The 23,761-nt window shown below is 41.1% G+C and overlaps 1 protein-coding gene across 2 annotated transcripts in view; it reads left to right on the plus strand.

Annotated features, from left to right (window-relative positions):
- LOC149463753 (cytochrome c oxidase subunit 4 isoform 1, mitochondrial-like) overlaps nt 1–4,805 on the plus strand; it is a 93,274-nt gene extending 88,469 nt beyond the window's left edge. For both annotated transcript variants that reach the window (XM_089674870.1, XM_089674871.1), the window contains exon 5: nt 4,606–4,805. In XM_089674870.1, coding sequence (XP_089530996.1) covers nt 4,606–4,742 — 137 coding nt within the window. In that variant the 3' untranslated portion in view covers nt 4,743–4,805. The remainder of the gene's footprint in view (nt 1–4,605) is intronic.
- Nucleotides 4,806–23,761: the final 18,956 nt, after the last annotated feature.

Below are 23,761 nucleotides of genomic sequence, written 5' to 3' on the forward strand. Positions count from 1 at the left end.
TCCAATCCTTAGATATATTTATTGCAGCTAGTGAAGGTGCCAGCCAAGTTAAGCATTGGAAAAAATCTGATCCACCTCATTAATGCTGTTGAAAACACCATCTGGGATTGTTGTCTTATAAAAAAACAATTACAAGTAATGAGCAAAATCAGATATATCTGGAAAAATAACAAAAAGTTTTATTAGTAAAATCCACATGAAAGAGGAGAAATGTATATTCTTTGTTCAGTTTTAGACACAAGTGAATATGATCATCATACTGGAGATACAATTATCAACACATGTTAAAAATTTTAATTACATTCCCGTATACATTCATGAGAGAACGCATTACATATGACTTAATTCCCAATGCAAGCTGTAATTCCTGTTTAGTAGTAAAGTACAATGATCATGCTTCACTTCCACTGTCTAAATATCAGTTTTTGGATAGTGCTGTCATCAAAGTGTCAGCGTAAGTAGATGTCACTCTGTAAAATTCCTCCAGCTGCACACAGCCAGGAATGTAGAACAGTCCATAAAATACATGCGGATTACATGATTCCATCGCAGGCATGTCTTTCAATCACAGTTTTTTTAGGGTAGCGTAGAACATCTATTGACACTAATTAGCCCACAAAACTGATAACTGATACAAAATTAAGATGGCCATAAACTAGAATTTTTTGTTTCTGGAACGTTTGTTTGATTTTCTAATTTATTCTGATTTATTTTTTTCAGGTGCTGTCAATTTTACGCAGCGCTTTATATATATATTGTACAGTCACATCAGTCCCTAACCCTCAAGGGGTGTACAATCTAAGGTCCCTAACTCACATTCATACATACACATACTAAGGGCAATATAGACAGGAGCCAATTAATCTACCAGCATGTCTTTTGGAGTGTGGGAGGAAACCGGAGTACCCGGAGGAAACCCACGCAGGCACAGGGAAAACATGCAAGCTCCAGACAGGTGGTGGCATGGTTGGGATTTGAACCAACGATCCAAGTACTGGCAGGCAGAAGTGCTAAATGAAGTGCTAAACATTTAGCCACTGTGCTGCCCAAAGTGATGGTCATTTTCAACCGTAGTGAGGAAAAAATTTCAGAAGAGCAGGATGGAGAATATTTCTGAAACAAACAAATTTTTAACAGTATATGTGTTTTTCATTTGAGAAATTATATAACTTTTTGTGATCCCTGTTCAGCAGAAGGGGGAGGGGTAGAAACAGCACAAGGGGCCAATCAAGTGTGCTGAAGTGCAAAAGACATGCTAATAGGTGGAGAAAGCAGAGTGATAGAAAGAAAGCTCATCAGTGTGTGACTTCTCCTTTCACTGTCCAGTCATGTGGTGGGGGGGGGGGGGTAGACTATTCATAAGTAAACTACTGAAACAGTGAAAGATCAAATCCCCTCTCCTATCATTCAGAACTGTGTTGTATGTCAGAGCTGTGTACATCTCAGAACTGGATGAACAGAAACACAAATCTTTTTTGCAAATCTACCAACTTCAAGGGTGGCTTTGGTCAAATTTGGAGTTGGGCTTTAATGGTCATTTTATGTTTGTATGGTTTAGGGCTGGTTCACACCAGAACGTGGTGCAGGAAAAACACATTCCGTGCGCGTTTTCTGCACCACAGGTATTCACACTGCCCTTGCAATCATGCAGGTTCCAGTGTATGGTGAATGGCACCCCAAACACAGATCACACCTGCAGTTTGGTGCAATGCATTTTAAAAAGTAGTGTAAGCACTACTTTTTCTGTGGTCTGGGGCGGTTTGCAGCCCCTTCTAATGAATGGGCTGTCAAAACGCACTGCGTGGGAACATGTGCATTCCTGTGTGATATTGGTGTAAACTGGCCCTTAAAAAGGAATTACAGTCTCTGGTTTTTAGATAAGAGCTCAGTTTCATTTAATCACTCTAAGCAATGTTTGTAAATGTCTGAAAAGTTATGTTGCTACTGTGCCTTGAAAAAGTATTCATACCCCTTGAAATTTTCCACATTTTTTCATGTTACAACCAAAAACGTAAATGTATTTTATTAGGATTTTATGTGATAGACCAACACAAAGTGGCACATAATTGTGAAGTGGAAGGAAAACGATAGATAGTTTTCAACATTTTTTACAAATAAATATCTAGAAAGTGTGGCGTGCATTTGTATTCAGCCCCCCTGAGTCAATACTTTGTAGAATCTCTTTTGGCTGCAATTACAGCTGCAAGTCTTTTTGGGGAAGTCTCTACCAACTTTGTACATGTAGAGAGTGAAAATGTTGCTCATTCTTCTTTGCAAAATAGCTCAAGCTCTGTCAGATTGGATGAAGAGCGTTTGAACAGCAATTTTCAAGTCTTGCCACAGCTTCTTAATTGGATTTAGGTCTGGATTTTGACTAGGCCATTCTAACACATAAATATGCTTTCATCTAAACCATTCCATTGTAGATCTGGCTGTGTGTTTAGGGTCGTTGTCCTGCTGGAAGGGGAACCTCCATCCCAGTCTCAGTTTTTTGCAGACTAACAGGTTTTCTTCTAAGATTGCCCTGTATTTGTCTCCATCCATCTTCCCATCAACTTCCCTGTCCCTGCTGAAGAAAAGCATCCCCACAACATGATGCTGCCACCACCATGTTTCATGGTGGGGATGGTGTGTTCAGGGTGATGTGCAGTGTTAGTTTTCCGACACACATGTTGTTTTGCTTTTAGGCCAAAATTTAAAATTTTGGCCAAATCTGACCAGAGCACCTTCTTCCACGTTTGCCGTGTCCCCCACATGGCTTCTCGCAAAATGCAAACGGGACTTCTTATGGCTTTCTTTCAACAATGGCTTCCTTTTTGCCACTGTTCCATAAAGGCCAGATTTGTGGAGTGCATGACTGATAGTTGTCCAGTGGACAGATTCTCCCACCTAAGCTGTGGATCTCTTCAGCTCCTCCAGAGTTACTATGGGCCTCTTGGCTGCTTCTCTGATTAATGTCATCCTTGCCCGGCCTGTCAGTTTAGGTGGATGGCCATGTCTTGCTAGGTTTGCAGTTGTGCCATACTCTTTCCATTTTCGAATGTTCAAAGCTTGCGATATTTTTTATAACTTAACCCTGCTTTAAACTTCTCCACAACTTTATCCCTGATCTGTCTGGTGTGTTCCTTGGCCTTCATGATGCTGTTTGTTCACTAATGTTCTTTAACAAACCTCTGAGGGCTTCACAGAACAGCTGTATTTATACTGAGATTAAATTACACACAGGTGGACTATATTTACTAATTAGGTGACTTCTGAAGGCAATTGGCTCCACTAGATTTTAGTTAGGGGTATCAGAGTAAACAGGGCTGAATACAAATGCATGCAGATATTTATTTGTAAAACAATTTGAAAACCATTTATCATTTTCCTTCCACTTTACAATTATGTGCCACTTTGTGTTGGTCTATCACATAAAATCCCTATACAATACATTTACGTTTTTGGTTGTAACAGGACAAAATGCTAACAATTTCAAGGGGTATGAATACTTTTTCAAGGCATTGTATTGTTAGTTTGTAGTTATATTTGAACAAAAACAGGTATATTTGCTTTTCACATGTACAGGCTCTGCTTCTGTGATGATCTGTGATTCTACTTCAAGATTAGGGTCTCTCTTATTGAAAACGATAAGCTTTCTGCATGCTCTAATGATCTGAAAGTCCCACAATGCTCATGGTAGCCTATGATCAAGTGATTTAATATCCTAAGCTTTAGATCACAGGTGGGACCTCACAAACATTATTTTCATGGCAAGAAAGAAGTACTTTTTAAAAACCAACTGATAAATGGATTTGGTAATGCTAATGTGCCTCACTGATTCAAGGGAACGTGTGAATTTGAATGATTGGTCCACTTTAAAAGAAACCTATCTTAAGACAAGTTTCAGTACTGCTTTCAGGTAAATGTTGTAAAAGTAACTCGGAATGAACCATTTACGGTAAATGTTTGTTTCGATTTAATTCTTTTTTTTTTTTTTTTTATTTACTATTTAAAGATGTTATATAGTTTTAATATATTTTTTTTGCTTTTTTTGATTTTTGTAAAGACTTTACCAATGAAATGAATTGTGTGTGACTGAAAATGGAACTTAGATTTGGTCTGTCACAAAATATACAGTATTTAGTAAACCATCAGCGGTTGCAGGGCAGAGCTCCTATGTTTCTGAACACTATCCAGCAGTGGTTTTATTTTTTTCTGTTCTGGTTTAGGTTTATTGGCTAGCAGTTATTAAATAAGATATCCCCAACATTGTGATTTTATTACATCAGACATTGTACTATAAAGTACCAGGCTGTTAACAGACAGATGGATGTCCTTACAGCAAAAAGCAAAGTGCATTTGCAGACCTGCTTAACCCACCATGTGTCAGAAAATTCTGCTCAGATACTTTTAATGGATTAATTCACTTTAATGGTACAAGAGCTGCAGCCATCCACCGATAGTGACAACCTCTGAAGTACTGCCAGGAACTGTGGGTGATCGCTCTGACATACCAGCCTCCTTACTCAGCAATGTTTGCCCTTTGTGGCATTTACATGATCACCTGTTAAAACTAGACTTTTGAAGCTCTGATCTCATCTAACAGTGTATTTTTCTCCACAGTGTTCGGTGAATGTCCTCACACCCTCTCTGATGAATGGGTAGCGATGCAAACAAAGAGGATGCTCGATATGAGAATCAATCCTGTTACTGGGTTCTCTTCCAATTGGGATTATGAAAAGAATGAATGGAAAAAATAAGCTGTTGATGAGGCACTGTTTGGACATTACAATAAATTCCATATACTTTACACAGAATATAAATGTGTTTGTCTCAATTAACTGCTGTATACAGTAACTAAGATCATACAGGTTACAATCTGATTGTACATCCTCCTTTAGGCACCTTTCACGTGGACAGTCCAATCAGGTCTGCCCACCCATTTTTTTTAGGCAAACCTGATCAAAATCTTCATGTAAGTTTTTGGTGCAGGCGGAAGTAAATGGATGTGCGTCCGTTTACCTCCCAGCCCACACAAGTCCTGAAAAAAAAAACTGGAAAAGGTCTGCATCTGACCTAAAAGCGAAAGATTGGGTGTATCTAATGTAAACAAACGCAAGCCTCTGCAGAAAAAAAATGGAAAAAGTGACATCCATTTCCTTCTGCTCCACTTTAGCATGGGGTCTGTTTATGGATCCCCTGCTGACCGGACCTGAAATGGTCCATATGACAAAGGCCTCAGATCTACGAACGTCTATGTACAGCAAGGGCCTGATTATATACAAATTAAACACACTGTAACAGTAGTGCACACATATAGTTTTAAATATAAAGGAGATTGTACAATCAGATTGTAATGTGCATGGCCGCAAATACACTGCTCAAAAAAATTAAAGGAACACTTGCACAGGCAGTCCAACTCTTCCAGGATGGCACATCAATATGTGTCATTGCCAGAAGGTTTGCTATATCTCCCATCACAGTCTCAAGAGCATGGAGGAGATTTCAGGAGACAGGCAGTTACTGTAGGAAAGCTGGACAGGGCGGTAGAAGGTCCTTAACCCATCAGCATCACTGGTATCTGCTCCTTTGGTTGGTCAGAGTGGCAGTGCTCATCCTGTTCCTCCTTGCACAATCAGAAACAGACTTCATGAGGGTGGCCTGAGGGCCCGACGTCCTCTAATGGGCCCTGTGCTCACTGCCCGGCAGCATAGAGCTCAATTGGCATTTGCCATTGAACACCATAATTGGCAAATCTGCCACTGGCGCCCTGTGCTTTTCAGAGATGACAGCAGATTCACCCTGAGCACATGTGAAAGGGTCTGGAGAAGCCGTGGAGAATGTTATGCTGCCTGTACCATCGTTCAGAATGACAATTTAGGTGGTGGGTCAGTGATGGTCTGGGGAGGCATATCCATGGAGGGACGCACAGACTTCTATGGGCTAAACAATGGCACCCTGACTGCCATAAGGTATCGGGATAAAATCCTTGGACACATTGTCAGACCCTTCACTGGTGCAGTGGGTCCTGGGTTCCTCCTGGTGCATAACAATGCCCGGCCTCTTGTGGGGAGAGTACCAGGCAGTTCCTGGAAGATGAAGGAATTGATACCATTGAATGGCCCCCATGCACGCCTGACCTAAATCCAATAGAACACCTCTGGGATATCATGTTTCAGTCCATCTGACACTGCCAGGTTGCACCTCAGACTATCCAGGAGCTCACTGATGCCCTGGTCCAGATCTGGGAAGAAATATTCTAGGACACCATCCGTTGTCTCATTAGGAGCATGCTCCGATGTTGCAGGCATGCATACAAGCATGTGGGGCCATACAAACTACTGAGGACCATTCTGAGTTGCTGCGATGAAATTTCAGCAAAATGGACTAGCCTGCTGCATCATTTTTTCACTTTGATTTTCGGGGTGTCTCTGAATTTAGTCCTCTGTAGGTTGATAATTTTCATTTCCATCAAACGTTGGGGCATCCTTACGTTCCTAACACATTACCCCGTCCATATCAGTATAGATATCCAGCATGATATCTTTCCTCATTGAGATCTGATGTGTTTTCAAAGTGTTCCTTTAATTTTTTTTTTGAGCAGTGTATATATTATTGGACCAATAGCAAAACTATTAGGCAGCTCCTTGTCTCTCTAAGCTACATCTCAAAGGCAATTCCTTAAACAATACAGAATAGCAATTGTATAGCAGTTTTATACACTCATTTAAGTCAACTTTATTTGCCAAATGCAACTGCTACCTGCATCCATCCTGTCTGTGCATCCAGACAGTGATTGGTCCCTTGTGTTTCTGGGCCCCACAGCAGTTGCATGCATGGCCACTGATAGGGCGCTACAGGCAGCTCTCCTGTACTGAGCCTGGTTCCCATAAGGCCAGCAGAGGGGGGTGGCAGGGAGGCTATACATAAGGGTTGCCACCCTTTCCCTTTAATACATGTCCTCCTGGCCTACCCACATAGTAAACTAGCAGCCCTGGAATTCAGGCATGGATGTCAAGAAGGCGGGACTTATGAAGGAATTTCAGCTACCCATTGGCTAAGGAGGCAGTGCAGCCTATAGCCTACAGGTTGTACTGCCTCCTGCTGCCTCCTCGGTTAATGGGTGCATGGGGTGTGCTGTCCATCACTGCAATGAAATCTTCATCATGTAGGTTTCCTGTGTTGGTGGGGGAGAAGCCAGTAATGAAATTCCTGAACTGCCTGAAATGAATTTCCTGCAATGATCAAAGTAAGGGAGGAGCCGGCAAGAAAGTGTTTTGCCCCAGTAGTAATTAGGGCAAAACGGGGAGCTGCTGGAAGTGCTTGTGCAGTGCATTACATATGTTCCCCAGCAATAATTTTGCTCCCCTTTAATAATATTGCAATGCCACCCATATTGTCGTCCTTTTAACAGGGACAGTAACCTGACACGTGCAGCATATCTGTCAACTTACTGTTACCATGTTAGAAGGACAAGAATATTGGTGGCAATAGAATGGTTTTTGGGCTAGGTTCACAATAGCCAATGGTCTGGAAAGTGTTAATGCTTTTTAGAATGCAGCTAAGCAGCCGCTGTCAGGCGTCAGGAGATGAGCCTGCCTCCTCCTGATGCCGAGCGGCAGTTTGTAATGACGCTAATGAGCTGCAACTGCAAGCCAAGTGTTTAACTCATGTTTCCAGTGCAGCCACGATGCCTGTTAACTCTACATGCCACGTTAAATTTGCTGCGTCCATGTTGAGCTTTATACACTCCTGACCCCTGCACTCTGTACATTACACATTCGTGACCCCTGCACTCTGTACATTACACATTCGTGACCCCTGCACTCTGTACATTACACATTCGTGACCCCTGCACTCTGTACATTACACATTCGTGACCCCTGCACTCTGTACATTACACATTCGTGACCCCTGCACTCTGTACATTACACATTCGTGACCCCTGCACTCTGTACATTACACATTCGTGACCCCTGAACTCTGTACATTACACATTCGTGATCCCTGCACTCTGTACATTACACATTCGTGACCCCTGCACTCTGTACATTACACATTCGTGACCCCTGCACTCTGTACATTACACATTCGTGACCCCTGAACTCTGTACATTACACATTCGTGACCCCTTCACTCTGTACATTACACATTCGTGACCCCTGCAGTCTGTACATTACACATTCGTGACCCCTGCACACTGTACATTACACATTCGTGACCCCTGCACTCTGTACATTACACATTCGTGACCCCTGCACTCTGTACATTACACATTCGTGACCCCTGCACTCTGTACATTACACATTCGTGACCCCTGCACTCTGTACATTACACATTCGTGACCCCTGAACTCTGTACATTACACATTCGTGACCCCTGCACTCTGTACATTACACATTCGTGACCCCTGCACTCTATACATTACACATTCGTTACCCCTGCACACTGTACATTACACATTCGTGACCCCTGCACTCTGTACATTACACATTCGTGACCCCTGAACTCTGTACATTACACATTCGTGACCCCTGCACTCTATACATTACACATTCGTGACCCCTGCACACTGTACATTACACATTCGTGACCCCTACACACTGTACATTACACATTCGTGACCCCTACACACTGTACATTACACATTCGTGACCCCTGCACACTGTACATTACACATTCGTGACCCCTGCACTCTATACATTACACATTAGTGACCCCTGCACACTGTACATTACACATTCGTGACCCCTGCACACTGTACATTACACATTCGTGACCCCTGCACTTTGCATATTACACATTCGTGACCCCTGCACTCTGTGCATTACACATTCGTTACCCCTGCACACTGTACATTACACATTCGTGACCCCTACACACTGTACATTACACATTCGTGACCCCTACACACTGTACATTACACATTCGTGACCCCTGCACTCTATACATTACACATTCGTGACCCCTGCACACTGTACATTACACATTCGTGACCCCTGCACTCTATACATTACACATTCGTGACCCCTGCACACTGTACATTACACATTCGTGACCCCTACACACTGTACATTACACATTCGTGACCCCTGCACTCTGTGCATTACCCAGTCACAAGTCATGCACTCCGTACAATTTTACACCAGACACCCGCACTCTAAACATTACACACTTCAGATCCCTGCACTTTGTATGTGGGCTCCAGTTTTAATCCCCTCTCACTGTTAATTGTGCAATTTTACACCAATGCACCGCCTTATAGTTCCCCTCAGGGTGCCAAACAGTGGGCCCTGCCAGGTAGGCTGTATGGGGCCCCATAATTTCCAATGGCGGCCTAGACTGCATAGTCTGCTGTGGCTACAGTTAGGCTCTTGGCAAAGTGTATGACCTGCTTTAGGGTCTGTGGCAACAGGCTTTGGGCTCGTGTCGATGAGTAAATGCAGCTTTCTTTCAGGTGCATTCCACTTATATTTGAGAAGCTTCTGAGATTATTCAGAGCTCACTAATAGGTGTATCTGACCTCCTTCAAAGTGTATCAACCAGATTCAAGCTGCACTGTGTCCCCATTACCTTGTATAGAGAGAATATGTTTTTACATTTATTTATTTTATTTCAGGTACTTATATAGCGCTGTCAATTTACGCCGCACTTTACATATATATTGTACATTCACATCAGTCCCTAACCCTCAAGGGGTGTACAATCTAAGGTCCCTAACTCACATTCATACATACTAGGGCCAGGACTTTTAACATGCTTCTGCAAACATACCTCCTCCTTGGAGTTAAAGGACTAGATAGTTCCGTGCTAAAATGAATGGAAAATATTGCAGACCAGCTGCTGCTGTTAGGGAATTCCCCACAGGAAAGCGCACACCAGATACAGGATACACAGCTTTCAATAAAGACCACGGATTATATCACTTTTGTCCTGTGAAAACCCATCCCAAAAAATGTCAGTTCAATCCATTATCTGGCACACTAGGACACTGATATGTATTTTATAGAAATAACAAACATCAGCATATTATACCATCTCACATCAGTCGTAAATCAAATCTTCTTCTGGATTTATTACATTTCACATACCCACCTTCCATCCTTGAGGCAAAACTGTTATTCCCTGACATTGGTAGGCTTGGTAGGGAAAACATCCAGAGGACAGAAACCCAAAGAAGCCAATAGTTTTGCCCCGATCAGTCCTCATCTCACTTTACACTGCTTATTGGAATAATCACAAAACACATACCTCTCTTGGTCTATAAACTGAACTCTGGGGGGGGGTTAATAAAACCTTCTGTTTAGTTATGTATTTATTTTAAGTCCCATATGGAAGAAAAATATATTTGAAATATATTCTAAAAATATTCATCCCAAATATATTGCCATATATTTGAAATGCTACAATTTTGGCCATTTTCAATATATTTCAAATTATATTTCTATAAATATATATATAACAGGGCTTAAAATGTCAAGTCCTTAGCTACTAGCAGGCCTGAAGTGTTACTCGCCACCAGCTGCCCCTCCCAACCCCTACCCTTCCCCACCCCTAATGTCACCCCTAAACATGCCCTCATAAATTATCTCATGAAATGACACTGAAATGTTTTATGCGGAATAAATATTAACAACATATTTAATAATATTAATAAAGCCATGTAAACACTTCCTCCATCCCATGTCTTTCTCCTTCTCCAGTCCCATCTCCCCCATCCCATGTCCTCCTCTACCAGTCCCCCTGTACCATCAGTGTCCCCCTTTACCATCAGAGCCCCCATTTACCATCAGAGTCCCCCTGTACCATCAGAGCACCCCCCCTCCGTACCATCACAGTTCCCCTTCACCATCAAAGCCCCCCTGTACCATCAAAGTTCCCATGTAACATCAGAGCCCCCCTTTACAATCAGATTCCCCCTGTGCCATCAAAGCCCCCCTGTACCATCAGAGTCCCCTGTACCATCAGAGACCCCTGTACCATCAGAGTCCCCCTTTAATATCAGAGTCCCCCTGAACCATCAGAGTTTCCTTTTACCATCAGAGCTCCCCCTGTACCATCAGAGTCCCCCTTTACCATCAGAGTCCCCCTGTACCATCAGAGCCCCCATTTACCATCAAAGTACCCATTTACAGAAAGAGCCCTCCAGCTATGCTGGAACTGTGCATGGCGGGGAAGGAGAAGAGGAAAGCAGAGAACAGGTGTGGCTTGACCGAGAAGGCAGAGAGGAGTAAAAAAGGAGACTGAAGCAGAATAAAACATGTACACTGGAGAGGAGTGGAGAGATTGTCGGGGAGGAAAGTGCAACTAAAGCCAGAGCAAAGAGATCTAACCTGTCAGATGAGAACCAGCTTGTCAGGGAGTCGAGGTTGGTGCGGCAGCACCCAGTACACAGTGCCGGCCTGCACATGTTCCCCTTAGTGAGAGACCTGGAAGCACTTGAAACCGAGGCTGAGGGAGGAGAGCAAAACACAGCGGGTGAGCGGGGAGAGGAATGGGGAAACGGTGAGCGTGATTGGTGCACAGGTCTGGGACATGGAGTGCCGGGGTCTGTCTACCCAGCTGCCTGTGCTGCCTTATAGTGGTTCCTGCTTTACCAGTGACTCGCCCCCGCATTATTTCGACTCGCCCCCGCATTATTTCCACTCGCCAAATGTGAGCAGGCAAGTGGAAATTTTAAGCTATATATATATATATATATATATATATATATATATATATACACTGCATGTTGAAATGTATTTTTATTACAAAATATATGAAAAAAAATTTTTTTTTTTAAATACATTTCATATATACTGTATGTCTTTAAAAGTACAAATCTAAAATTTTGGAATGCATTTACAAATATATGTAAAAATATATGTTAAAATGACTTTTTTATATGTTAAAAAAAATCTGAAGAATATATTTAAAAAATATATATTTTTAAAATAATTTCAAATATATTTTTCTTCCATATGGGGTATTATGACATTAATTTTAAATGCAGGGGTGAGCTTCAGATGTAAAGCTTGCAGAGAAGTAGCGCAGACACCAAAGTGTGTGTAGGACTTATTGACTGTGTGTAGTTATCATCGTTACATCACTGACAAAACAAAAAACTTTCCCTTACGGGGGTCTGTATCAGCATTTTGGGTCAGCTAAGACCTACAGGTTGTTCCAGCCTGCATACAGTCTCTCTCCCTAACACACACTGCAACACCACTCATCCTAAAAAAGATTGAAATTATACCCCAGGAAGGAGAAAGGGCGTGGCAAGTGCTAAAGGAGGAACTTCAGCTGGTGTGAAAAAACATCTACACTGCTCAAAATAATTACAAATCTCAATGGGGAAAAATATGCTGAATATCTATACTGATATGGACAGGGTAATGTGTTAGGAATGTAAGAATGCCCCATCGTTTGATGTAAATGAAAATAATCAACCTACAGAGGACTGAATTCAAAGTGAAAAAATGATGCAGCAAGCTAGTCCATTTTGCTGAAATTTCATTGCAGCAACTCAAAATGGTACTTAGTAGTTTGTATGGCCCCACATGCTTGTATGCATGCCTGACAACGCATACTCCTAATGAGATGATGGATGGTGTCCTGGGGTATTTCCTCCCAGATCTGCACCAGGGCATCACTGAGCTCCTGGACAGTCTGAGGTGCAACCTGGTGATGTTGGATGGACTGAAACATAATATCCTAGAGGTGTTCTATTGGAATTAGGTCAGGCGAGCACAGGGGCCATTCAGTGGAATCTATTTCTTCATCCTCCAGGAACTGCCTGCATATTCTCGCCACATGAGGCCGGGCATTGTCATACACCAGGAGGAACCCAGGACCCACTGCACCAATGTAGGGTCTGACAATGGGTCCAAGGGTTTCATCCCGTTTAGCCCGTAGAGGACTGTGCATCCCCCAATGGAACTGCCTCCACAGATCATTACTGACCCACCACCAAAATGGTAATGCTGAACGATATTACAGGTAGCATAACATTCTCCAAGGCTTCTCCAGACCCTTTCACGTCTGTCACATGTGCTCATGGTGGACCTGCTGTCATCTGTGGAAAGCACAGGGTGCCAGTGGCAGACCTGCCATTTCTGTTGTTCAATGGCAAATGACAATCAAGCTCTATGGTGCTGGGCAGTGAGCACAGGGCCCACTAGAGGATGCTGGGCCTTCAGGCCACCCTTATGAAGTCTGTTTCTGATTGTTTGGTCAGAGACATTCACACCAGTGGCCTGCTGGAGGTCATTTTGTAGGGCTCAGGCGATGCTCATAATGTTCCTCCTTTCACAAAGGAGCAGATACCGGTCCTGCTGATGGGTTAAGGACCTTCTGCGGCCCTGTCCAGGTCTCCTAAAGTAACTGCCTGTCTCCTGGAATCTCCTCCATGCTCTTGAGACTGTGCTGGGAGACACAGCAAACCTTCTGGCAGTGGCACGTATTGATGTGCCATCCTGGAGGAGTTGGACTGCCTGTGCAACCTCTGTTGGGTCCAGGCATCGCCTCATGCTACCAGTAGTGACACTGACCATAGCCAAATGCAAAAGGGAAAAACAGTCCTACAACCCTAATTCTTTATTGCTGTCTTTATTCCTACACTGACATCTTGGATTTGGGAACTGGCTGTGACTTCCTGATCAGTTACAAATACTCCTACTGTACATGCACGAGATGTGCCAACTGGAGAAGACTGTCCTGAAGCTTCCTAGGATGTGTGACATGATCTGCTGCAAGCAAAGGAGGGGGTGGTGGGGTTGGACAATGGAGCAGATTCTTCTGAGGAGGGGATCTTGTATGGTTTTATGTGTAAAGAGAATTTGCGCTTGGAATTTAAATCATCAAAATGATAAAGCAGCTTGCACATTAAACAGGCCAGGACTTGAATAATAACAAAACAATTGCAGCACTAACTATATATGTATCCTAATGATATAGCAAAAAAGGTTAATAACAAATGCACATAGGTGGCAGCAAAGTCCATATAGGATTCACATATGCAGGTAGAGGTTGGTGCTTAAAGAAAAAAGCCCGAACCAGAGAGAAGACCATTACCTTCCACCCAAAAGAATTTGCCTCTTACCAGAAGGTTTGACCGCCCAAAGGATCTGCTAACGTAATTAGTATAATATATCCAACTGATACAGCAACAGGTCTTCAATGCAGATTACTCCCGGTATAATCACAAATACTTCTCCAAGTTATGGATATTCTAAGTAGCAGATTTCCAATCGGGTGACACAACACCAAATAAAGAAAAAATGCCAGCTCATAGTGTAGTAAGTAAATTCAACCAGGAGATTTATTAACATTGTACTTACATAAGCATTATCAAAAACAGAATGACAGACTGGTGTGTTTCAAACCAACAAGATGGCCGCTGTCCTTCCGGAGCACAATGATGTCACACGGCTTGACTCCACCCTACGTGTTTCATCATCAAAAGCTGTCGACAGGGGCGTGGCCACTGCAACGCATCACATGATTTAAATAGCACTCGGAAGGACACTCCCCCTCATTGGGATGGGCTCCATTGTCAGGAAACGCTACCTCCAATGGGAAGTGTAATTAACCAAGGTTGTTTGTTGCGTTCCAAACACCAGAAGTCCCTTGAATAAAAGGAACTAACAATATTAAACTAGAAAGCGGCCAAATATCAAACATAGAAAATAAAAAATCCCATATTATGCAACATCTTAAAAAATATTACAAAATTAGAACGATAAACCATCAATAAAAAACAATTAAACCAAGGACAGTGCCATCCTGTGGAATGAAAATAAAATTGTAACACATATGGATGCAAAACATTAATAAAAAAAACAGTATAAAGAAACACAAATCAACCAAATGAAATCAAAATAAGGATCAACTATTATTTATAAAAGCATTTACATCCCACTCAAAATTAAGGTCAAACGGGTCATAGGTTTTGAGGAAATAAATCCATAGAGTTACCAATCTAGAAATATTTTGTCTCACATGGTTACCCCTCCAGTTAGGAATGAACCTATCAATAGCAAGGAACAAAGTGCCATTCGGATTTTTGTTATGGTGTGTTGCATAATGTTTGGACAGGCTATGATTAGGGAACCCTCTACAGATTTTCCTAATATGCCCACATATTGTAACCCACATGGGCACTAAATCAAATAGACCACATTTTTAGTGGTACACGTGACAAAGTGTCCAATGCTATAGGTTCTATGTGTACACCCAGATTAAAAGGTAGTACATTTTCTAGACTTCTGAACATTAATGTTACAAGCCCTACATTTCCTACAAGGATAATACCCTTCAAAGTCCTAAAAACAAAGGTTTTTAGGAGGATCCAAAACATTCGGAGCTACCCTCAATCTCAATGGTGGAATACCCCTAAACACGACAGAGGGAGCCTCTGGTAAAAGAGGACTCAAAACCTTATCATTTTCAACACATTCCAATGCTTATAAAAAATATTGTTCACGGCATAATGTTGAGTAGAATAGGTAGTGCATAACGCATAATTAAAGCAGGAATCAACCTCAACAAACTGTTTTGGCCTAAGCATATCATCCCGTGATATAGCATGAACTTGAAGAAAGGCCTCTTCTAAGGCCTCATATTCTTAACCCCTATCAAGAAAACGTTGTTTTAAAAAATTAACCTCCTGTAGAAAATCATCACGATAGGTACAATTCCATTTCAATCTATAATACTGGCTCTTAGGGTCAGACCTGAGCCATGCAGCATGATGGCAACTTTTAACATCAATGTAACCATTATGGTCCGTTTCCTTAAAAAACGTGGAAGTCACAATCTTCCCATTCTGAATCCTAATAGCGAGATCCAAAAAATAGACCTAATTTTTACTAGCCTCATGCTGGAGGATAATACCTTGGTCATTCAAATTCAAATGACCAATGTATTGATCAAGGAAATCAAAACCTCCTTCCCAATGAAGGAGGACATCATCGATGTATATTTTCCAAAGCACCAACTCAGGCCTTCGTTCCTTATAGATGATGTCCTCCTCCCATTTGGCCTAAAATAAATTGGCTATACTGGGCGCAAATTTAGCGAGAGAATAAACTCTCGCTGTAATGCCCTTAACGTGACATCCCTCTGAATGAAACAATCTACAGCTTCCCTTCCATGCTCATGTGAAATGATGGTATAGAGGGAAGCTACATCCGCTGTGGCCAAAATATAATTCTCCTTCCACTCAATCAAATTCAATATGTTAATCATCTGAGTGGTGTCTTTCAAAAATGAAGGGATAGTGGATACCACAGGCTGCAAAAAAGAATCTATATATTTGCCTACCGTTGAGGTAACCGAGTTAATACCACTGATAATCAGTCTTCCTGGAGGGTTAGATAGACTTTTATGTATCTTAGGCAAATAATAGATAACTGGCACACAAGGTGCACCTGGAATCAAAAAGGACTTTTCTTTTTTGGTGATAATCTTTTGGGCAAAACCTACCTCAACCACACCTTGTAGTTCCTTTTTAAATTTAGCCGTAGGGTTCCCATTCAAAAGAGGATAGGTATCTCTATCAGAAAGTAACCTATCAAGCTCATTATAATAAGCCTCACGATCTAAAATGACGATACCCGACGAGAGGAATTTTTAAATGTATTAGTACCAAATCCACTTACCCTTGATGGGTTGGTGATGAAATATCTTTTGATATTCAGTTTCCTGATATATTTATGTATATCCATAAATGTCTCAAATTTGTTGAGAGGCAGCAAATTTCAAACCATGATTAAGTACATACTTTTCTTCCTCTGATAGAAGAGCCCTTACTGAGATTGAAGAGGCCAGAGTCAACTAGACCCGCCTTCTTTTTTGATCAGACGCACCTCCCCCATCTAGTGCCTCTTTTTGTTCCTTTTTCCTTTTTAGACTTAGTCCTCCCCTGGGAAAAAAACTATTATCGGGTCTAAAATTGCCCCCATTCTGTTGAGGAGCAGGCAATCCTTCCTTTACCCCCTGTTGTGAGTAAAAATCATTCCTTGGGGTACGCCAATGCATGGTTTTAGCATGGGGTGCTTGCCATGAAGGCAGAGACTACTACCACAAGATAGGATGAATATGCAGCAGAAAAAAAGTTTGTTAGGGCTTATGTTAGTGTTAGACGTACATTAGGGCTGGATTAAATGCACCTAAAGCCAAAAAATTTTGACTTGATTTGGTTTAAACCCTTATCAGGATTTTGTTTTCTGTCTGTATCCTGTTAGTAAGAAGTGATTTTATCTTCTGCCCTGGAGACAACAGAAAGTGGGAGGAAATCTTCTCAAAGTAGGGAAATCCTTTCTACAACCCACACAGTACTTATGTTATGATATGAACCACCTGAGAAGGAAATGCCAAGCATTTCTCTGCACTAACAAAAATGGTCAAAATCTTCCAAAATAGCCAACTAAATGTTTTTCTTTTTTAAAAAAACGCTGTCACTCCAGCATTAACTGATCATAAAAGAACACTTGGTCCATCATAGAAACATAGAAGAGGTACAACAAAAAAAGACCAAGTTGTTTATTGAGTCTGCTCCATTTTTTAAAAACTTTTTAAAACTGTGTTATTCTATATCATTATATACGCAACTACGTATTTAATTTTGTTTGTCATCTTTTCCCCTTTGGGGTCAAGCCCTACTTGTTTATACCTTTTCATATGGTCTATCCATCTTTATCGTTTTGGGTATTTTATATATTTATATTTCAAACAGTTTTGATGCTAAAGAAAATACATAAACAGCTATTTTACACTAAAAAGGTAACAACATTTTCGCATCACTAAATAACTGTCTAGCATTATTGGTAACATTAATTAATCTTTCTTGACATAAACAAGCCTAAATTTAAATGGCCTGTGAAGATGATCCATTGAGGTCCATTAGTGGTTACACTGCTTATCCCATTAATTTGAATGGGAGTTAAAGCTGGAGTAGCCACATTGACATTAATGGACCTAGATGGATCACATCCATGCCTCTGAAGCATGAAACATCCTCCCATTCAGATAATGCAGAAAAGTATTTGCCGAGCTAATGAACATTAACTTGCAAAATCAGAAATCAGTAAATACTACAGTTCTAAATATAGCAAAGATGCATTTGCCCTTGAAATGCAGAGAATCGTCAAGTAATTTAAAGTCTGTGACAGCATGTGTTTGATGAGTTGGAGCCCAGGGACTCCTATTCTCATTTAATTGGACTGTTCAGTACAGAGTAAGCACAAACTTATCATGGTGGGCAGCTGTCTTTGCTGTCATAATGAGCTTCCCCTAGCCACACTAGTGAGTACCCATCAGCCCCTGTTTAGCCTTTCTTTCCGACGCATGTCTAAATCTTGTCAAGTGATGATTTTATCTTCTACATTTGATAACAACAAATTCGTCTTCTGACAGTAATTTGACAATTCTTCATGTTTGCATTTTAACAAGAAAAAGGAAGCTCCGTGTTGTAATGATTGTTGTTAATAGCTTAAGACTGTATTGAAAGATCAATGATAATTCCAGATAATATTTTCTGACACTGCTGACCATCAGGACTTACCCGCTGCTGTAAAGATCAGGTGCTTTTCTGAGAAGTGTATTTACCAATAATCAATGCAGGAATTAAAAAAAACATATATACAAAATAAGGCTGTATTTCCTTGTACTAAATTAGGAAGTCTCACACAGTGAAAGAAATAAGTATTTGATCCCCTGCTGATTTTGACTTTTTGCCAACTCACAAAGAAATGATCAGTCTACAAATCGAATGGTAGGTGTATTGTAACACTGAGAGACAGAATAGCAACAAAAAATTCAAAAGAAATGCATGTCTAACAAATTATGCACTGATTTGCATGTTCATGAGGGAAATAAATACAGTATTTGATCCCCTATCATTCAGCAGAATTTCTGGCTACCAGGTGTCTTTCATACAGGTAACAAGATGAGATTAGAAGCAGTCTCTTAAAGGGAGTGCTACTAATCTCATTTTGTTACCTGTATAAAAGACACCTGTCCACAGGAGCAATCAAACAATCAGATTCCAAACTCTCCACCATGGCAAAGACCAAAGAGCTGTCCAAGGATGTCAGGGATAAGATTGTAGACCTACAGGAGGCTGGACTGGGCTACCAAGCTATCGCCAAGCAGCCCAGGGACTCCTATTCTCATTTAATTGGATTGTTCAGTACAGAGTAAGCACAAACTTATCATGGTGGGCAGTTGCCTTTGCTGTCATAATGAGCTTCCCCTAGCCACACTAGTGAGTACCCATCAGCCCCTGTTTAGCCTTTCTTTCCGACGCATGTCTAAATCTTGTCAAGTGATGATTTTATCTTCTACATTTGATAACAACAAATTTGTCTTCTGACAGTAATTTGACAATTCTTCATGTCTGCATTTTAACAAGAAAGAGGCAGCTCTGTGTCATAATGATTGTTGTTAATAGCTTAAGACTGTATTGAACGAGCAATGATAATTCCAGATAATATTTTCTGACACTGTTGACCATCAGGACTTACCCGCTGCTGTAAAGATCAGGTGCTTGTCTGAGAAGTGCATTTACCAATAATCAATGCAGGAATTAAAAAAAATATACAAAATAAGGTTGTATTTCCTTGTACTAAATTAGGAAGTCTCATACATATAGTAACGTCTATACAAATGTCAGGAAGCCCGTTATTGCATGTGAATATTTATCTCCTAGTACCTTCAACGACCATGAAGTAATATTTCTTTTAGCTAGATTTTGAGGTGAACTCAAGACCATTCTTACTTTTTAACCAAGGCACCCTGAAATGTTGATGAACCATGGAAAGCTTCACTTTTTGCAATTGTGGCTGTACTAGTTGTTATAAACACCGATTAAACAGTGTAGGCACATACATTGTGACATTACAACAGGGTTACCTTAGATTTTGTTGTACCATGATGCAGCAAAGGACTAGTATGTAAACCATTGGGAAGCAACTGCTAGGGAGTTGCCTGGGACAAAATCAATTTCATGGTAGGCACTCTTCCGTAAACCAATAGGACTGAACTATCATGCTGGTATAATTAAATGCTTTTAGGCCGCATCTGCAGATTCTACGATGGCAGTAGTGGTTTCTAGGTGCTCAATAATAATAATGTCACTGTAAGTAGCCCTACTCATATCCACATAATACCGTTTCCCCTAAAATAAGACCTACCCCGAAAATAAGACCTAGTTGTGATCAGGGCTTTTTTTCAGCTGGAACATGGCGGAACGCCATTCCGCCACCTCCGGCACTGGCCCTGTGCACACCCATATCTACTGTCTCTTATAAACACAGAAGCGTGGCTGAAGTGACAGCATCATCCGCTCCCACAGAACCTCCCTACCTCTGTACTCACTGTGGGACAGGGAAGGAACAGATATCTGTGGGTGCAGTGTGTGGGGCATCTCCTCCTGCAGCCTAATGCATGGAAGCCGATGCCCCAGGGGTGATCGCTGGCCAGTGGGGAAGAGACGGAGTGGTGAGTAAGTGCGCTTGGTGCACTGTGTGGGAAGATAGGACCCGATACAGGAGTTACTATAGAGAGGCCGGCTGCTGACAGCTGTGTTTTGCAAAGCTAGCTAACCATATGAGGGCAGTGGAGGAGGAGGAGGGGAAATGCGAAGGTGAGCTGCAGTCAGGTGTTGCAGAGGTAAATTGAGTCAGGTGAGTTGCAGACAGGGTGCATAGGTGAGCTGTGGCTGGGGGTCTGCAGAGGTGAGCTGAGTTGCACCCCCCCTTTGCACCCCCCAGCCACAGCTCAGCTCTGCACCCCCTGGTCACAGCTCACCTCTGCATTCCCCATCTGCAACTCACCCCTTCACCCTGTCTGTGGCTCATATCTGCAGCCTGTCTGAAACTCACCTGTCAAGTCACCCCTGCAACACCTGACTGCAGCTCACAACTGTCATCAACCGGCCCTGTCCATAGTAACCCTCATCCACAACTGCCTGCAGCTCACCTCTGCACCCCCTGTTCACACCTGGACATTTAAAAAATAAGACTTACCCTGAAAATAGGACCTTGTGTGTTTTTTTTTAGCCAAAAAAAATATAAGACAGTGTCTTATTTTCGGGGAAACACGGTATAGACCACACTTGGAACTTCTAAAATGCATGGGGTCAAGAAATCAGTGTGAATAATGCATGTACAATGGCAGTATTCTGGGAGCTTCCTAAAGTATCTCCTTCACTTCATTATAACAAACTTGTAACAGCCTTTGTGAATTTTTTGAACACCTGAGCAAAGGTAATATTGACAAAAATAAATGCTACAATAACTGCAACAGGTTTGTCACAAATTGTAATAATTCTGTTTTGCAGTTTTACAAAAAAGAAAGCAAGAAAATGAATTTATTTAGAATGTGTGCTATGTACAGGACTGTAGAGGCAACACAGGAGGATCATAAATGTACTAACAGTAAAGGTCACCGTTTTAGACAATTCTCCATATTGCTGTCCATTTAGAGTCAACCTTGTGGAATGATCCTCCAATAGGTGAGAATGTACCAGCAGTGAATTGCTGAATGTGTTGATTGCCTAGTAGCATTCCCCAACATTATTAGCATTTGCTGCAATTAAATAAAACTGGCCTTTAAAACCTATGCTATGGCTGTAATTTTGCTATTTGAGCATACAGCAACTCCTAATTATTGTATACTATATTATATGTTTGAATTTAAACTTTTAATGGGATGACCTATTTCATAAAACATGATGCCCCTGAAAATACCTTGTTTTCACTCATACAACATTTTTTGGTCAAACATTTTCTTACCATTACAGATTGGAGACTGTTCTATATTATGTTCTGCTTGTGGGACAGAGATGACCCAATATGGTACATAAAGCCTACAGTATACAGAATTCTACCAATGTGAGCTGAATGATGTATGTGTACAGCATGCATATATAACCAACCTACAATACATCTAAGCTGCTTTTTTTCCAGCTCTTTTCTGGGTATCTGGTTTAAAGTGTTACTAAACCCACAACAGTAAAATCAGACTGTATATGCACTAAAGCATGCTTGTTATACTCACCTAAGGGGTTAATCCTTTGCATTGTTTAAAAAGTATGTTTGAACCCGACTTCTTTGATCCTCCCCTTCTTCTACTCTACCCATCTCATCTCCTGAAAGAATAAAGGAGGCAAAATGCACATGCTCAGTTTGGTATGTATTGTTAGAGAGTTTCTTTTTTTTTTTTCTCCTTGGAAGAGTGCATGTGATCAGCACAGGACCAATCGACACTGTCCAAACAGAGGGTCAGGGGTACTGCAAGGGAGAATGAAAACTCCTCCTACAAGCTTTAACCAGTGCTTTGCTGGACACTGATAGAAGTCACAAGACTGCTCTAACTACTGATGAGAAAAGGTATTCAGCAGTTTATATTTACTAAAATAATTGCATTTCCATGTTCTGTGTACTGTGGGAGACCAGATATAGTGAATGCAGGGTCCTGGGTTTAGTAACACTTTAATTGTCAGATATAAGTAGACATAACTAATTCTACTGGCTTGTGTCAGATTCTGTATCCAGTTGCAAATGTACTTTGCAGCCAAGCATATTTAGCACCAGACATGACCATTCAGGGGGTGTAGTAACTTTAGAGGACAGGGAACCTTCTAAATGATATAATACAAAATGTTATATATGCAGGGCATAAGCCAGAATATTATTTCTCATCACTCAACGAAAATTAGAGACTACAGTGATATTTATATTTTGCTGGCTCACACAACAATTCTAAAACTTACACTGCTCACAGGACTAACTGCTCTGCATGATTTATTCATGCAGAACTCAATCGCACATAGAGTGTGGCTGCTAGATGAATGTACCACTGGTGATGCAGTGACATAAAGTAGAAGTGGAGGTGACCTGTCCATAGATAGGCAGCATTTCGAATAAAAATTCTTAAGAATGTTTTAAGAAAATTTGTTAGTTTTTCTAACCATTAGTTGGTCAAATCAATGTTCATTTTCCAATGCAGTGATGAGAAAATTAAAAGGAGCAGGATAGAAAATTTGTCTCGAACAAATACATTTCTAACAGTGTATGTGGTTTTCATTCAGTAAAGTACATTCATTCCAATATCAAATGTTAAATACAAATAAGCTTTTGAAGGACATTCAAATGTTCTGAGAATTTCTGTTCAAGTTTTCCTAAGACATTTCGTTTGAATTGTCTATCCATCTCTGGCCTGTTTAAGTGTCACCAATTATTGCAAACAGTCAGAGGCTCAGGATGGATATCTATCTTTTCCAATAAGAAGACAGCATAGTAATTTTGCAGCTGTGGAAAGTTTGCAAATTTATAGGTAAAACTTGGGCTTAGAGCTTCATAGGATGCAGGGATCCACATACAGTAACTCATATCCTAATGTAGTATGTATTTTCAGTCAAGGCACCCTTGAAAATTCTGCACAATCTTAAGGCACCAATTACAAAATGTAAAAAACTAAACTGATAGTTTTACAGAATGCAGAAACATCTGTACATGTGGGACACCCAAAGTCAGAAATGATTTATTCTTCCAAAGCAAATATACCTTTGCACACTGGTACTGACTAGTATACTATTGTTTCTTCTCCTCAGTTTCTCTCTCTCACTCAGCTAATGTGACCCCAGTGCTGATGGAGAGGGGCAAGCAAAAATGCTGTGCAGGTGCTGGATGTCCTTTTTATCAACTGATGACATAACTGGTATTTTATGCCATCGACAGTTAGAAAGTTGTAATGGTGCACAATGAAAACCTGTGGCTTTGTTTAACTAATAGGC

This window comes from Staurois parvus, unplaced genomic scaffold, assembly GCF_062004578.1.
Source record: "Staurois parvus isolate SC_StPar_1 unplaced genomic scaffold, SC_StPar_1.0 ptg000153l, whole genome shotgun sequence".
In the NCBI taxonomy this organism is placed as follows: Eukaryota; Metazoa; Chordata; class Amphibia; order Anura; family Ranidae; genus Staurois; species Staurois parvus.